Source organism: Cavia porcellus, unplaced genomic scaffold, assembly GCF_034190915.1.
Source record: "Cavia porcellus strain 051 isolate PalLab524CR breed Dunkin Hartley unplaced genomic scaffold, mCavPor4.1 scaffold_25, whole genome shotgun sequence".
Taxonomy (NCBI): domain Eukaryota; kingdom Metazoa; phylum Chordata; class Mammalia; order Rodentia; family Caviidae; genus Cavia; species Cavia porcellus.
Window position 1 is genome coordinate 8,692,972 of NW_026947508.1, and position 17,305 is coordinate 8,710,276.

Consider the following 17,305-nt stretch of genomic DNA (forward strand, 5'->3'; position numbering starts at 1 on the left):
CATTCTTTTATTTAAAAGTTTACCTTGTTGTCTTCTTAATGTTATGTAGCAATAGTCAGTATAAAGGCTACTTCTAGTATTGATAAAAGGGGGGCTAAGAGGGAGCATTTTACTAGACCTTGGTTTAAAAGCTATGGTTTGTAGCCAACATTACATTTATTTATTTATTTATTTATTTATTTATTTATTTATTTATTTTAAAGAGAATAAAAGCAAGCAAAATAAAACAGAAAAAAACCCAATGCAAACAAAACAATGTAAGTGATACTGGATTTCAAAACAAGATAGCAGCCGTTGTTGATTTCCTCTTATCTTCAAAATAGCTGCCCATACCATCAGGCATAATAAAATCAAAACAGAATAGAGTAGAACCAATGAAAACACAACAATGAATGCAACACAGCACTTGAAAACAAGATAACAGTAAACCCAAAATGGCTACCATAATATCTTTGAAATAGCTGCCTATGCCATCTGACATAATAAAATCAAACATGAAAAAATGCACATTGTGCTTTTAAAAAGTAGCAGGTAAAGGTTCAAGTCTGTCTCTTTTCCATTCTTCTCTATGTCAGGACTGTGTCAGCTTCAGGACTGGCTGTTTTAAAATGTTCTCAGGGCTGCATTCTTCAACATGAATTGTATACAGAGTCTGATAGCTTCAGCAGAGGTTGAGTTAAATAACCAACATCTCCATGGCTTACTATAGCAGAGCAGTGGGAGAAATTAAAAATTTTCTGTTTACTAGACATTATCTAATATAAATCCATTTGAGAGCTTTCTTACTAAGTCTTTATGAAGAAATCATTTGTTTTTGCATTCACTTGTGTCTGAGTCGACGTTACTCAGCCATGCTGTACTTTTTTCCTGACTTTTTGATATTTCTATGAGCAATCACTTCCAGGACTCTGGAATGATGAAGCAAGGAGATGCCGATGAGGGATTTTTACCTGAAGTTTTTGGATCTTTCTAGATTTTTCTAATCTTTGCCACATACATGCTCATGCTTAGTAAGGTTCCTTTTATAGCCTCCCAAGTGGGTTCATTGATGGGGATCCTTTATTATCTAAGATAGTTTGCTTTTGATGATGTGGAAATTTGGTTAAAACCAATTCATTGGGATCAATGTAAATATTCAAATTCAAAACATCAGAAAACTCAAGAACTTCTTAAAATAGCATTCTGTTGTAGTGATTTTGAGATATTGAGTAAAATTTCTAAAAGTTGTTTTCCTTGACAAAAGAACTTGTTTAGGGACAATAACCTGTGTTTTTGAGATGTTTTGAATTTTCCAAGCAATATAGTGGTAATTGTTAAAATGTTAAATTAAATAAATATAAATAAAGCATCTAAGTTATTTATAATTAAGTTAAAATATGGACATTTGCTAAGTATAAGTTCATGTATTCTTTACATCCTAAGATTTGTGTAATGTATAAGTCTATTAAACATATTTCATAAATTGCTGGTATATGTATCTACCTAAAACCAATATAAAAGCAAAAGATAGATAATGCTTTTAATAAATTTCAAAGCAACTATTCTAATGGAACAATAAACATCTCAAAAGGTAGATTTTGTCCAAATGTCAAAGTATAGGTCAACTGATTAAAAATGAGTTTTAAAAAATAAATCTCAGCAGAGTGTGGTGGTACACGCCTATAATCCCAGCACTGGGGAGGTTGAGGCAGAAGAATTCTTGTGAGTTCAAAACCAGTTTGCACTACATAATGAGCTCAATTTGCATAAATATAACTTGATTAGTGTTGCAGTAACAGTGGTTTTAAGAAAAAGATACCCTTCGATACAGTTAATAGCTATGATTTACATGGTCTGTTAATAAATTTGTTTCTGTTGCCTAATTCTGATAGTTTTAAGTGGTGCTAAAAGGATTACTGACTTCTGTGCAGTAAGTCAACTGCTATTAGTTTACTGTCTAGTCATTGCTTAAATATTTAAAATTTAAATATTTAAAAATAATTATTTAAATATTAAAGATTTAAAATGAGTTTTTAAATTTTGTGTCACTTTGTTTTGACTGAAAAGCCTTGTAAGGTACAGAAACAATGATTTTGGGCATTTACCACCTCAAGTACATTATATATGTTTTTTTCTAAAACTATAGTGCTTATATTAAAAGTAACAGTTTGGGACAGAAACATGAGTAAATAGCATAAGTTTAAAACGACTGGTGATGTGTGTGTATCAGGTAGTATAATTTTTTAATAATATAAAGCTTAAATTTTGTTGTAAATTAATTATAACAATATAATTTTTGGATAAAACGTTTCTAATTAAAGCTAATTTTTTAAAAAATGTAATCCATGGGGGTAATGTCAGCATCTGTTTAAAATATAAGGCTTAGCAGATTGATCTGTTCTTAGTAAAATTTACAATAAAACTGTGAAAAAGGGGTTTTAAATTTGTCAAAATAACTTCTTATGTCTTCAATTGTTTTCTAGGTATTAAATGTTTAAAAAATAAGTCTGAGGAAGTTCATTTGCTTAAGTATCTGTTTAAGTTTTGTTTTGTAAGTCTATTTATATAAACTGCTATTATGTGATTTTCATTTTTAAAAACACTATTGACCTGATATCATCCTGTCTGTCATGATTGCTGTGTCATAATATGCTATAAAAGTCATAATATGCTATAAAAGTAACTAGATTGTTTTGTTTAATTGCCATCTTGTATATTGCTTATAGTCATATAACAGGCAAAAGCTGTGTTGTTCTTGACCAGTAAAAAATCTTTTTCAAAAATTATATGCTTTGGGTTGCTAAAATAGACAATTTTTGCATACTGTATCTGAAATTGTTTACAGTTCTATACATGTATCTACAAAATCCTAAAGGTGTTACTGAACCATATTTCTTGGTCTTGGCATAAGTAAGTTGTGTGCTTTCTCCCAAATAGCAATTCATGTTGATTTACAAGAAGATGGGACTCTTTGAGTACAGTATTTATTTGATATACTTTTCTGGCAGAATTAAGCTTGGTTCACAGAAATATTGAGTTTGTTTGATTAACTGGGTCATTATGTTTCTTAGTTTAATTCTGATCTACAGACTGGATTTGCATTGCTTTTGTTAGCTTCTTCTAAGCCTGCTTGCAAGTGTTATAAGTGCTTTTAGGGTGCCAATCACAAAATAAACAGATTAGACTTGATAGTGAGCTCTAGATAAACAACCTAAGAGTCACTCTTTCTAAATCTTTGGTATTGCTCAAATGGTATTGCTCAAATAGTACAAAGCTGGAGGTAAATTGGCAAAGCCTCTGAAATGAAAAAAATATATTCAGAAACAAGGTAGGAATGTTGCAAACATCAAAGAATCACCTGTGTGTCAATGCTACTCAATTAAGGAGAGCTGCAAAGGTTCTAAAAGAGAGTTCTTATGCATGACTGGCTAAAAGTGTCAGGGATAGTGGTTAGGTGTCTCCTGGCTTTGGCTTTGCCTTCTATTTGACCTCATATTTTTAGTGACACTTTTTCAAATTCAAAGACCTAGCTACTCCTTTGCTTGTGCTCCAGCTACCTTTGATGCTATGCACCAATCCAACATGAAACAGGAAGATGAGGTGGTACCTCAAGTCTCTCAATTTGGAAGGATAAAATAAACAAGGGAGGATTTGTAACCAGCACTGCAAACCAGGACTTTCAAAGTTAACATTTTCCTTGCAGAAATAAATGATTTCTCTGACCTCACCCATAGAACATCATCACCAACTCTTTCTGCCCTTTGCCTAAAAGAATTTGTGACAGAATATGAAGATGTGAGCTCCCTGGAGGCTGGAGCTCAGGTTACTTCCCCTAATAAAGAGGGATGAACCAAAGATGACTGAGTGACAAAGCAAGTGTGGAGATCTGCATCCTCCCCCTGCTCCTCCCTCCCCTCTGTCCTTTACTATAAAAGACCCCTGTCCACCTGGACGTGGTCAGGTGATGATTTGAGGCAAATTAGTGCAAAGTCCTGCCCGGAGCTAGCTTTGAATAAATTCTTCGTAACACAAAAATATGGCTTCCTCTGATCTGGACAGAGGTGAGCAGATGAATGTATTAGCCTAACTAGCCAGTAGCTTACCATTTTTCAGATTTTGTAACTGAGGCTTAGAGAGTGTCAGTAACTTTCTCATAATGAGAATATCGGTGTTTGGCAGAGCCCAGTTTCAAAACCAAGTGTTCCTAACTCAGGGTTTTTCAACTGCATCTCTCCTGACAATATTGGGTCGGGTAGTTCTTTGTATATGTGCTGTAAGGCTTGAACAGCATTGTAGGGTATTTTACAATACCTTGGCATTTGTGATATGTCAGTATTACCCTTATCTTTTGCATGAGGTGCTTCCAGACACTGACAGATGTCTCCTGGGAGCTAAAATCTCCATTTGAGAACTACTGCCCTATGACTAGAGTAAGGAAGAAGGGGACTCAGCAGACACTGTGTTTGTTACCACAAGGGTGGGACTTTATTAGGCCAATGTGAATGGAAACACAGACCCCTGACCTCCCTGGAAAGCAAGCAAGTTCCTTTCCTGCTTCACACACACAAAGAGAAAGACAAAGCCTGTTTATTACTTGTCATTCAGTGGATACTTACTCAACAAAGGTAACAATGGAACTCAGATCCAGCCTCTGGAGACAAAACAGGACAAACCAAATGTCTTTTCCTCCCTGAGGCCATATTCTACAAATAATAAGGAGACAAGTGACACAGATAGAATCTCAGGTAATAATGGCCAAAGAGAAGAAATAAGCAGTAGGTTTACTGAGAAATGAGGTTTCCACTAGGAACTACAAAAGGGGAAGAAAGAGCCCATCTGATGTCTAGGGGAAAAAATGGTTAACTAAGAACAGTAATTGCAAAGGCCCTGGGGTGCTCTTTGTAGTAGCTAAAGAACAGAAAGCATGGAAGTGAGTGAAAATAGAGAATGGGTAATGAGGTCTGAAGCAAGGTGAGGACAGTCATGTTTGTGATACTCACGGTAACTTGCTGGCTTAGGCAAGACCAGATCTAGCAGTAGGGTCAGGATTTAAGTTGGATTTTATGGAGTTGTCATTTCCACCTGGACCAAGCTATGAGCTTTTTTCTCCTAGGCACAGGTTGTGATGTAGAACCACACCCTCACCTGGTCTGTGACTCACAGGACTGGGCCAATGTTTGCAGAAGAGTCAGAGGTGGGGAGAGAAGGGAGTGGCATATAAGGAGTGAGTTTGCTGCCCTCAAAACATGGTCAGCAGTGAGCACAATTCTAACCCAGCGTCCTCTGAGGTGGCTTCATAATGATGACTGTGGCCCTGATCCTCCCCATAGCAGCCTGTGTGTTCTCTCTGGGAATTGGGCTGTGGGTTTTCTGCAGACATCTCGCAACTGAGGACATCCCAGCAGATATCGATTGCCCCTTGAAATTGAGGATCCTTAGCTGCGTCTTCCAGCTGTTGATGACATGGGTGAGTTTATATCTTGAGGGTTAAGGAGAGCAATCACACACCAGAAACTTCTTGGGTAAAGTGGCACTGGTATCACGTAGCCTGTGGTTAATGCTGATAGCATATTCTCAACCTTGAATGATCCCTATTTGGTGTTCCCAGCCATTTTCCATGTTTCTGAAACTGGACTTGGCTAATAGCCACAAGACTCAAAGAATGATTTATTTCTCTGTGTATTAGTTAGCTTCTTATCACTATAAGAAAATGTCATAGACAATCAATTTAGAGAGAGAAAAGGTTGTTTGGGCTCAAGTGTTGGAAGTTTTAGTCCAAAACTGTTGGCCTGGTTGCTTTCAGCTGTGGTGATGCAATCCATATGATGGGAGCCTGTAGCCAAGCACAGCTGTTTATCTTAAGGCTAAGGAGCAAAAGTGAAGAGGAAAGAGGAAAGGACCCATAAAACCCCTTTTAAGGGCATCCCCCAATTACCTAAGGACCTCTCACTAAGGCCCCACATTCCAAGCTTCCGCTGCCTCCAAATTCCACTACCACATCTAATATTCAAAAAGTTCACATCTCTCCCCAGCCTGAGTTTTCTCACTTTCTTCATAAATCTGATCACTGTGAAGCCATAAAGGAAGCAAGGAATTTTTCTGAATCCTTGTACCCAGTATTACAAGCAACAAAATATGTAGCAATTCAGAACATGAGCACAAAGATGAATAAAAACTGTACAATACGACTAAAAAATGTCATGAGCTGAGTGTAGAAATCCAGAAATCTGCAGGACTGAAACAGGAGGATCACAAACTCAAGCCCATCTTGGGCAACATAGAGAGACCCGGACTCAAAATAAAATGTAAAAGAAGCTTGAGGATGTAGCTCAGTGCAAAAGCTCTGGCCTCGATATGTTACTTCAGAGTGTTGAGAAACTGTTTACATAATAAAATTCCATTTTATTTCCTGTTCCCAGTATGTCTAATTCATTAAAATATTTGCAAATTGGTCATGGTGAGAATGGTATGGATATTGTTAATATGGGTTTACAGTATTTTTTCAGAGGATTGACAGAAATGGGTATTGAACATATTTGTGTTAAGTTTCTTACATAATAAAAAGAAACCCTGGATAGGGAAGAACTCTGAAAAGTGTTTCTTACCTCCAGGATCTGCTTTTCCAAGACACTACGGCAGGGTCCTGTTGTTTTTCTGGCGGGGCTTCGACTTTCATACTCATCATGTGACTTCCCTATTGCAGTGACTTAGTTTTTTCATCTATAAAATAGGGGGAAATAGTAGCTTTTATACCAGGGCATTTTGCAGATAGTCCATGAGTTAAGCAATGTGAAGGGTAAATTATAATATCTGGCAAGAAGTAAGTCGTGCATTCATAGTGCCTTAGTGTTACTTTTGACATTTTTTACTATACAACTGTTATGTGTCATGGTTTTGGATTCAGTTTCAATGATGGGAAAGAGACAAAGTCACAAGTGGTTTCTATCTTCAAAGAGCTTGGAGCCTCAGGGCAGTGAGTTTGGAGAGGGAGCCGGGGCCTTGAAAAAGTAAAGTGACAAGAAACAAGCCAGAAATAAACATGTTTGTACAGAGATCAGTAGTAAGAGAATGCTTAACAGTGGGGGGCAGATAAGAGCTTGTTCACTTGGGGTTCCTCACCCCTCCTGGGGACAGGATGGATGCATGAGACCTGAATAGTGTACAAAAGCCTCCATATTCACAACTAACCTCTATTGGAAACACCACATTCCCTCTCACAGAATGAAGTCAACCAGCTATAGTTGGAGCAAGATTGCAACTTGTTTACCAAAAAGAATCACAGAAATTGGCCAAAAGTGTTGTGGTACAGAAAAGAGAGCAAACATGAGAAATGCATACCTCTTGCTCTATTTCACTGTCTATTTTTTATTTTGCAACTGTCTAGACATATCCAAAAGGATACTGAATAGTGTAAAGCAGGCATACTGGGAATGGAACCCAGAGACTTCACTCTGAACTATATCCTTAGCCTGTTAAATTTTTTTGAGATAAATTAAAAAAAAAATTTTTTTTTTTTATTTTGGGTCTTGCTAAGTCATTAAATTGCCCAGGGTAGGCTTCACTTACCCTCTCTGCAACCCTTTCTCAACCCATTTCCTCTCCTTTCTCTAACAGGGGATGATTTTCGAGAAATTAGGACTCTGTGGTAGAACAGAATTTGTCAGTTTTGTGCATGATCTGAAACCACTGAAGAAGTATCCAGGTGTTGTGGTCACAGATCTCCGTTTTGGGACAATCCCTGTGAAACTGTACAGGCCAGAGACACCCTCAAGTAGTCCCAGGACTGGTATTGTCTTCTATCACGGCGGTGGGACTGTCCTGGGGAGCTTAAGTAAGAGACTTACCTTGGATTTTAGAAAGACCTTGGGTGGGACCCTGCTGGAGAAGCTTGGAAAAATGATTACCTTTCTGGGTTTAAAGTCTCCTATTACTACAGGAATTCCAGGAATTTGGTGGGTCCCAGGGCATTCAAAAAGCAGGTATTGAATGCAATGATCTCCTTCTAGAAATAGGATATATATGAGATATGATGAACATATATGGTGTTTCGATTTTTAAAATTTTTTTATGGTAAAAGACAGATTGCCATTAACCTCCCTCAAGTTCCTTCCCTTCACTTCAAACATACTTTTACCCTTGTTCTTGCCACTTTCTGAAGCAGTTCTGGAGTATCTTCAAGAGGTATGATCATAAAGACAGTGGATGCTGCTGCTGAGTCCCATCCAAGGGAAAGGCAGACTCAAAAAAATATTACAGTGTGTCTTCATCCACTTTATTCCTCAGATCTGACACTCTGGAACTTCTGGCTGTTCCCCAAAGTCAAAACGACCATGAAAGGAAAACATTTTGAAACTTTGGAACATCAAGACAGCCATGATAGTGCAACTAAAACCATGGAAGGGCACTTCCAGGACTGCTTCTGAAAATGGCCAGAATGATGGGATAAGTGTGTTCAAAGGGAGAGGGAGTATTTTGAGGCAGTTAATAGCAATACGTTTTTCTGTAATAAATTTAAAAAATTTAAACATTAGCTTGTGATTCAATCACTCCACATTCATGTATGTATGTGTATGTGCACACGTGTGTGTTCTAGAAATCCCTGTCAACACCCAAACCCGCAGGCACTCAAGCCTCTTATATAAAATAATGTATTTTACATAACCTCCCATATATCTCCCTTTTTTATAATCTCCCATACATTTCAAATCACCAGAAAATGACATCTCATACCTGGTATAATATAGATGCTATGTAAATAGTTGTTATACTACATGTTTGGGGAATATTGACTACCTTCTCCAAATAACTCTCATGTATTCACTACAGGCACACTTTAAGAAGACATTTTTTGATCCACAGTTGGTTGAATCTGCAGGTGTGAAATCCCCAATACCACAATACCCAATTTATATATATATATATATATATATATATATATATATAGTTAAAAATATTTACTCATACAAAATTGTATTTATTGAAATGAAATGTATATGGCACTAGATTAATCCTTTTAAAGTACCACGTGTTTAAGCTGGGTGTGGTGGCACACTCCTGCAATCCCAGGCTGAAGCAGGAGGATCAGATCATGGCAAGTTCAAGACCAGCCTGGGCTACAATGTGAGCCCAAGCCCAGCCTGAACCACATAGCGAGAACTTGCCTGAAAAAGATCAATAATAATATAATAATAATAAAGTACCATGCAGTGGCATTTAGTATATGCTGTGTAAACATCACCTGAATTCACTTGGAAATAGGAATATTTTAAGTAAAAATAAATAAAATGCATTATTCTGTTTCACATCAGGCATACTTGAGACAAATTTTGGAACAGACAAACAGGAACACCAAAGATTGTTTAAAAAAAAGAAACCTGATATGAAGAAAAATTAAAAATAGAGATGATTTTTATCCTAATCTTTCCCCCCATGAATCAGGAGGGGAGACACTTTGGTTTGAGCAGTGCTTTCAGTGTGTAGAGCCTGGGACCCTTTACGGTAGGTAGCCTTTGAGAATAAAGGATTTAGTGATGGAGTATTGGTTCAGTCTATATGCCAAATAACAGTAACGGGAAATATTTATTAATTAATAGTTATTTATATTCACATGAAAAGGCATTCCAGACGAAGCCTGTATGTGTATTATATTAAGCTCGAGCTCCCGGGGAGGTGTATTCTCATTATCCTCATTTTATATATGAGAAAACCAAGCTTCAGCAATGTCAACCAACTTGTAGTACCACATGTTTTTAAAATGTCACTATTTTAAAATGAATTTTTAAAAAAGGGGGGGAGAAGCAAAGTTAAATTTTGCTCTCTGGTCTGTGTGAATCTCAAGTTTACCCACTAAACTATTGCACTCTATGGCCCCAAAACCTCTTGTATGTTTCTAATTACCCTCAGGAGGGGTCATGGTGTGGACATCGTGGGGAAAGTGGTTCACACAGACCAGAGGGGAAGTAATGAGCAGAGAGGAAATTTATTCAATACCTAGAAGCCAATTTGCAAACTCTAGCCAGAGCCAGCCCACACAGCTGACTTCCTGGTGAATGTGATAAATCTCGTGTTTTCCAGAAACTCATCACAGCCTCTGTGCGCTTTTGTGCAAGAAGACCGACTCGGTGATTGTGGCAATCAAGTGAGTATCAGGGAGGCGCCACGTAGGCACCCCACTCTGCTGTCCATCGATGGGCAGGGAATATGAAATGTGTTGAAGAGAGGCCAAGAGGAATAGCTGGGAGAAGAGAGGAAGGAAGTGAAGAAAAAGCATGAGAGACTGAGGAGACGTGGCTGGAAAGTCTTCTGTGCCTTTGGGTTTGTGAGAGTGGAGGGGCCTAAGGTCTGGTCTTTGGAAAGCCAGGTGGAGAGTGGTCTTTTTAATGCAGATTTGATGTAGATATTGCCTACAGGAGAACTTCAGGATGGAACGGAACAACCCTGCACATTCTAGACATGAACTCTTCCCTCTGGAAATGCCAGTAGTACCCACACCGTCCTCAGGACAAGCCAAGCACTGTTACCCTCATCTCCAAGTACCCAGAAGGAGATCTCCCTTGGCGGAGATCTACACAAGGACACAAGAAAAAAATATGAAAACAAACCAAAAACCTTCCAAGTCTCTCTCCTAGCTGCTTTCTAAGTTACCCGCCCCCCCAATTTAGCCCTCTTTGAGGCCTTGGTAAACACTGGGCAGGGATGACTTGAGCTGGTTCCCCCCTGGCCTCCTACCTGTTGCCTGACAGATCAGCACCCATGGTAGTTCCTCTGAGCAGACTTTCTACAGTTTCATTCAAATGCACAGGCAGTAAAAAAGATCAGCTGCCTGTGTGTCTTCCTTGGTGAAGTACAATAAGCCTCCTGGCTTTCCTGTGACAAGACCAGTAAAGGAGAATAAAAAAATAAGATGGAGAGGTGGTCAGAAAAAGAGAGAGAGAGAGAGAAAAAGAGAGAGAGAGAGAGAGAAAGAGAGAGAGAAAGAGGCCTCTGTCTCTTCTGTCTCCATCTCTGTGTCTCTGTCTATCTCTGTCTCTTCCTCTCTTCTTCCTCTTTTTCTCTTCCTCTCTCTCTCTCTCTCTCTCTCTATATATATATATATATATATATATATATACATACACACACATATATACACATATATAAATTTATATACAAGAATTTTATTTTTTTAATGTTTTTAAAGAGGAAAAAACAAAAGTTCAAAACAAGATAAGAGTAACAATCACTAATATGTTGCATATTGTCATTTTTCCTTTTTTATTTAAAAAAAGCAAAACAAAAAGAAAGGTAGAAATGCTACAAGATTTCAAAAGATAACATTAAGAAATCTTCTCTAGTTGATTTTATATGTTGTCATTTTTGCATTAGTAACTCAAGAGTACAAGACATAGGCATTTAATTGTCCAAATGATATTAACACCAACTTTTCAATGAACTAAGATAAACTGATAGTATAACTATCTTTACTACTATATATGTATATAATTTAAATAATATATATTATTTATTTATATTTTCTTTCCTCTTCCTTCTTTTCTTCTTTCTACCATCCCAGTTTCTCTTTCCGTTTGAACAGTTTTTTCTCATTTTACAAAATCTATTGTACATTTTGGATCTTTCAGCTTCTCACACTAGGGAGACAATACAACATTTGCAAATGTGAGTCTGGTTTACTTCACTTACGTGTATGGTCTCAAGTCGCATCTATTCACCTGTCTCAAGTTTATCCTTCTTTATGGCTGAGTAGCATTGTATAAAAAGATCATATCTTTTTTGCCCACTCCTCGGTTGATGGGCATTTGGGTTGTTTCCAAAATCTAGCTATTACAAATTGTGATTATTCCAGCATTTGAAAATGATGAAATATCTCACAAAAATCTAGATTTGTGGCATCTCTTGAGCAGTAAGGAAGTCTAGCAGCATGATGTTTACATCTCTCCCTGACAGCCATGGCTTAGAGTGGGCATACCCGATTTGGAGGAGTCCTATATGTGATCTGCTGGCGTCTGGTGGGAAAAAAGTCTACAAGGTCCCCCATGAAGTCTGTGTGTATGATGAGTTGAAATCAAAACCCAAGAAAGCCTGGAGGTGCTCATAAGAATCACAAAACAGGAAGCAGGGACAGATGTGAGTTAGGGAACCAACACAATGCAGGTGCAGGAAGATGAGGCTGGTGTTGGTAATGGTTAAGCTGTTGTCCAACAGCTGGATGACAGGGCTGTGTAAAAGTGACTTGTCCACTGGAGCGTTCTGAAACTGTGCAAATGGCAGCTGCCACTTTGCAAGCCTGAAAAGTAAGAGGAGTTTGCACTTGTCATTTCATGTAAGCATCACACATCTTCATCTGCTCAGGTTTCAAAAAGGGAAGTTAGCAGAATAAACCTGTGCTAGCAGATGGTAGACGCATGTATTTTTGGCCTCACTTAGCAGTGACAAGCACAAACTATGTGCCTTGACTCTTTTTCAGATACCGCAAGTCACCCAAATACAAGTTTCCAGCAATGTCAAGAGACTGCCTAGGGGCCACTGTTCACTTCCTGAAGTCCCTGGATGCATATGGAGTGGATCCAGCTCGCGTTATTCTCTGTGGTGACAGCGTGGGAGGAGGCATGGCAGCCTTCCTTTGTCAAATATTTGTGAATCGTCCAGATCTCCCCAAGATTCGTGCTCAGATTCTGCTCTATGCTGCTCTCCAGTTTCTGGACTTCCAGTCCCCTTCCTTCCAGCAGAACAAAAACATCCCATTGCTCACATGGAATCTTGCTTTCTACTGTTGGTGTTGTCACCTGAATATCAATACTTCCTGGAAAAGTAAAATTGAGAAAGGTGCTTATTTGCCTGCAGAAGTCTGGGAGAAGTACAGAAAATGGTTGGGTCCAGAGAACATCCCCGAGAGGTTTAAGAAGAGAGGCTATCAATCCAGACCCCGCGAGCCCTTAAATGAAGATGCTTACCTAGAGACAAGAATTGCTACAGATTGGACATTCTCACCCCTGATCACAGAAGATGACATAGTGTCTCAGGTGCCAAAAGCTTGCATTGTGAGCTGTGAGTATGATCTTATCTGTGACCATTCTCTCCTATATAAGAAGAGACTAGAAGACTTGGGCGTGCCAGTGACTTGGCATCACATAGAGAATGGTTTTCATGGAGTGCTTACCCACGTTGAAGAAGGTTTCTTCCACTTCCCCTGCTCTCTGAAAATTCTGGATATTGTAGTCAATTTTATCAAGGAATTGTGAACCTCTTTACTTCCCAAGAAAACTCTACTGTCATCCAGCAACCCCTAGAACTCTCTGGAGCTGTGTTAAGTGACACTGCATCAGGTTAGGTAGGGGTAGAGGCAGTTGTCTCTATCCTAGTCTGGGTTCTAGAACCATACAATTCATGTTCTTTCTGCTGTATAGAGAAGAATGGAAGAGACAGATTTGGAGGGTGAGGTGGAACTGTCACGGTCCACATTCACTGTTGGAGAAATTTGAGTTGACCATCTTCAGTGGCCATTTGTGAGAGTGAAACTACGTAAAAAGGATTCTCTCAGCCTCAGCTAGAGTTCAGTCTGTCCAGCTTGACCGAGTGCAACAGGAGCATGTAGTGGGCAGGGCCTTGGAAAAGCCCAGGGCCATAATGCACAATCTCATGGAAATTTTCCATTTGGCTAAGAAGGTGACTCTCTGGTGGGTCATTACCCCAGGATGGTGGGTAATGGCAGAGGTGGAGAAGCTCTCTTTGGGAACACAGTGATATCTCTTGTTGTTCCCCAGCCTCTGGGAAAAGAGTCTTGCATGCCTAGTATGGGAGAGTTAAGATAGGGTGGATAGATTTTTCCATGGTGACTGCTTACTTGCAGCCGTTGAAGACAGAGCTGCCTGAGTATGGCAGCTCTGGGACTCCTGAAGTCAAGCTGAGCTTCTAACCAAGGACTCAAAATAACACTATAGGAGAGGAGTTGGGAACAAAGCTGAGTGCTGAATCAGAGACCCATGAGATTGAGTCCTACCAAACCCAACCATATTTGTAGTGAGAAGTTGTGAGATGGCCAAAGATGTATAATGAGAACTCTTTAGGTTTTGATGTACAGACCCAATTCAGATTGCTTGAATCATATAAAAAATTATACTAGTTTATGTAGCAGTGACTTCCAGGGATAAATCAGGCATAGCTTAAACTAGGAGCTCAAACATTTCCAGAAGAAACCATCTCTTCTTTTCTTTGCTCTTATTTGTTGACTTCCTCTTCACCTCCCTACATGGTAACACTAAGCAGTTTCATGTTTACATTTTCCTGGAGTCAAGTTTATTTTTATAGAAATGTCTCATGCTCAGGAGTTCCAGAAAAAAAAAATTGAAACTTACAGGCTCAACTGGTTTTCTTACTGATGTATCTAGTTGTCAAAACCAGGGGATCGCAATGTTCTGATGGGTTAGGCCCAGGTCCTACGCTATCCTTGGAGTGGAAAACGGAGTCAACCTCCGCTAGCACCTGCATCACTGTGGAGCCAGGTTGTAACACTGTGAGGAGCAGGTGACATTTGCTCTTCAGTTCTGTGTCTTTTTTTCTTTTTCTTTTTCTTTTTTTATCGGTACCGGGGATTGAACTCACAACTGCCTGCTTGCAAGGCAGGCACTTATGCCGCTGAGCTAAACCCCCAACTCCTGTTCTGTGTGTCTTTGATGAAAGATTTCCGATGAAACATACAGGCAGTCATATAAAGGTACAGTTTATTGCAAAGTGATACATTTTAAAGGTAATAGATAATTTATCATGAAGTACAAAAGTGGGCAGGCACCAACATGACAGATGTAACGAAGTCTCCCACCACACTTCCTGATTAAATGTCTTTTCAAGGAATACCATTTCCTTTCTCTGAGATCACTACTCTTTAACAATGAAATTGGGGCTGTTCTGATGAATTTCAGAAACATTTTCTTTTACTTACCTATGGTAGAACATTTCCATTTATTTTATTTTGAGACTGTAGGGTGTTTTTCCAAACATTTACCATGGTCTGGATTTTGTAATATAGTACAAATTTTATACCAAGGAATTTTAAAAATCAATTAGTAGCTTGTTACTGTATTGAAACAAGATGTGCTCACCTACCCTGTCACATAATTACTCTGCTAAACCTAGCCAGCCCTGATTGTCTGTGCCCAACTTCTTTTCATAGATAGTCTGTCACAGGTCAGACTGTCCCACTACAAGGACTATGTTTTCCCACTCAAGAATATAGCCTGTTTTTCTAATATGTTTCAAAGACTTTCTACCCAGGATGAAAGAGCCCAATCAAGCACACACTTCACTCTATCTGTCCCACTCAGGATTCCCTTTCCCAGAACTTCCCCACCTCATAATAAACAATTCTCTTTAGTTAAGTCTGCCTGACAACATAATTCATGTAACCAATTATATGATAACTTGCTATCATTCTTTGTTCTTCCTGCTTACAAAGTATATATAACTTTCTGTTTCACCCTCAACTGAGGCTGATGATTTGGAACTGATTCCCACAAGTCCACTAGTAATAAATCATTGCCTTCGAAACTCCTCAGCGTGAAGTGACTTCCTTTTGGGTCAGTACCAGGTTGCTGCAACAGTATAATCTCTGGACCTTATTAGCATGCTCCGAGGAATTTATATTATTTCAGGCTAAAGTTTGAGACCATAAGTTTGTTTGGATTTTATGTATAGCTAATAATAAAACAAAAGAAAAAAAGTCACATTTCCTCTGCTCTTCAAGTCTGGCTCAGTGCCACTAAAGTCTAAATTGCTGCGAACACTTGCACTGAAGGTGGAGGAGGGTAAATAATTCCCTAATGGATGTGTATTGAGTGGTGTTTACTCTATTGCATGCCGAAGTTAAATTGAAGCCTGAGGCAAAGTACTTGGAGGAGGCAAGAGATGTTAAGAGTCACGGAGCAAGCTGACCACCTGCTCCTTACAGTAAACATTTCTTTGGGAAATGCGAATAGGCCCACATCCAAGTCTGCTGCACAAAGTAGTATGTGCATTCCTTTATCTTTCTGTCACTTGAATAGTTGTACTGAAGTATGGGGCAGGAAAGAAATTCCATTGGCTAGCATCTTGATCTGCTCACCCCCCCCTGATTTTCAGGTGACTTTGTTGGAGAAATGGAATCACTGAGTGAAAACACATATTGTGATGCCCACTTAGCTGCTGCAGAATATTGGACTCTGAGGAGCATGGTCTCCAGGGTAGGCACTACTATTGGAGTGCCACTGGACATGGGCAAAGGAACATAAACTGACCTTACACTGACCTTTTGGACAGGCGGGGTTGTAGATCTTCTGAAGGGAAGTGATGAGGGGTTTGTAGGCTACTGCAAGTTCATGACCAGTGGAGATGAAGGTTGTATTAGTTATTTGTTGCTGAGACAAAATATGTAGCACCCACAATTACAAGGGGAAAGGTTTACTTAGCTCACAGTTTATAAAGGTTTCAGTCTGTAATTGACTGGGACCAAAGCAGAATGGCACAGGACATTGGGGCAACAGTTCATGGTAGTAGAAAACAGCAAAATCAACACAAGAGAGTAAGACAAACCTCCATGTGTCCCTTATATTATATTTAGTCTACTAGGATTACTGTGGTGCCAATCCAATCAGCAGACTAATCCAGTGATCACCCATCCTTAATATCAGCACCTTTAATCTCCGTACTACATTACAAATCACACTCTAGATTCAGCCACCTCTGCAAAAACTGTGTGACCACATGAAGCTCTGGGGGGACATCTAGACACATCATAACATAGGGCTTCCTCCTTCTACCATGAGGGACTGGGAGGATCTTAAGGTGAAGGCTCTCTTCCATGGCTGTTTCCTTCTGCAGATGGTGCGAGAGACAAAGAACTTTGCTTATAGTTATGGCTGGTTGGGTTCTTTTCAGGACCAAATTCTCCACTCCTTGCTTTAACCAATTCATCACCATCCTTTCTATAACCCACTCACAAAAGTCTAGAATGGAAATGAGAAAGGAAACAAATGCTTAAAGAGAGCCAACACCACAGTAGGCACTGGGTTGTTTCAGTTTGTCACTCTTGTGTTCCTCCCATGAATCCTAACAAGAGGATATTCTTAAACTCATTGTATAGTTCTGAAAGATTAACATCATTCACATCCTGATTCTTTCTGGTTAGGTTCAAAGCCAGTGGACTAAACACTTTGCTGAAGGGTATAGTGTTGCCCAGGACTGTGCATCATCACAACCCCAGTCTACTGACAAGAATAATTTTTGTTGTGCTTCATTGCCTGTTAGCCTGCAATTGAAGTTCTTTTCTTGGAATATCTGATGTGAGTCATTTTCTGTC

General features: G+C 39.0%; 1 protein-coding gene across 1 annotated transcript; it reads left to right on the top strand.

The window, feature by feature from the left end:
* Positions 1-5,234: 5,234 nt before the first annotated feature.
* Aadacl3 (arylacetamide deacetylase like 3) lies at positions 5,235-15,661 on the top strand. Its single transcript, XM_003471408.2, has 4 exons — positions 5,235-5,446; positions 7,594-7,810; positions 10,054-10,117; positions 12,443-15,661. Exons 1-4 carry the CDS (start codon positions 5,279-5,281, stop codon positions 13,215-13,217), a joined length of 1,224 nt encoding a protein of 407 aa, XP_003471456.1. The 5' UTR covers positions 5,235-5,278; the 3' UTR covers positions 13,218-15,661.
* Positions 15,662-17,305: the final 1,644 nt, after the last annotated feature.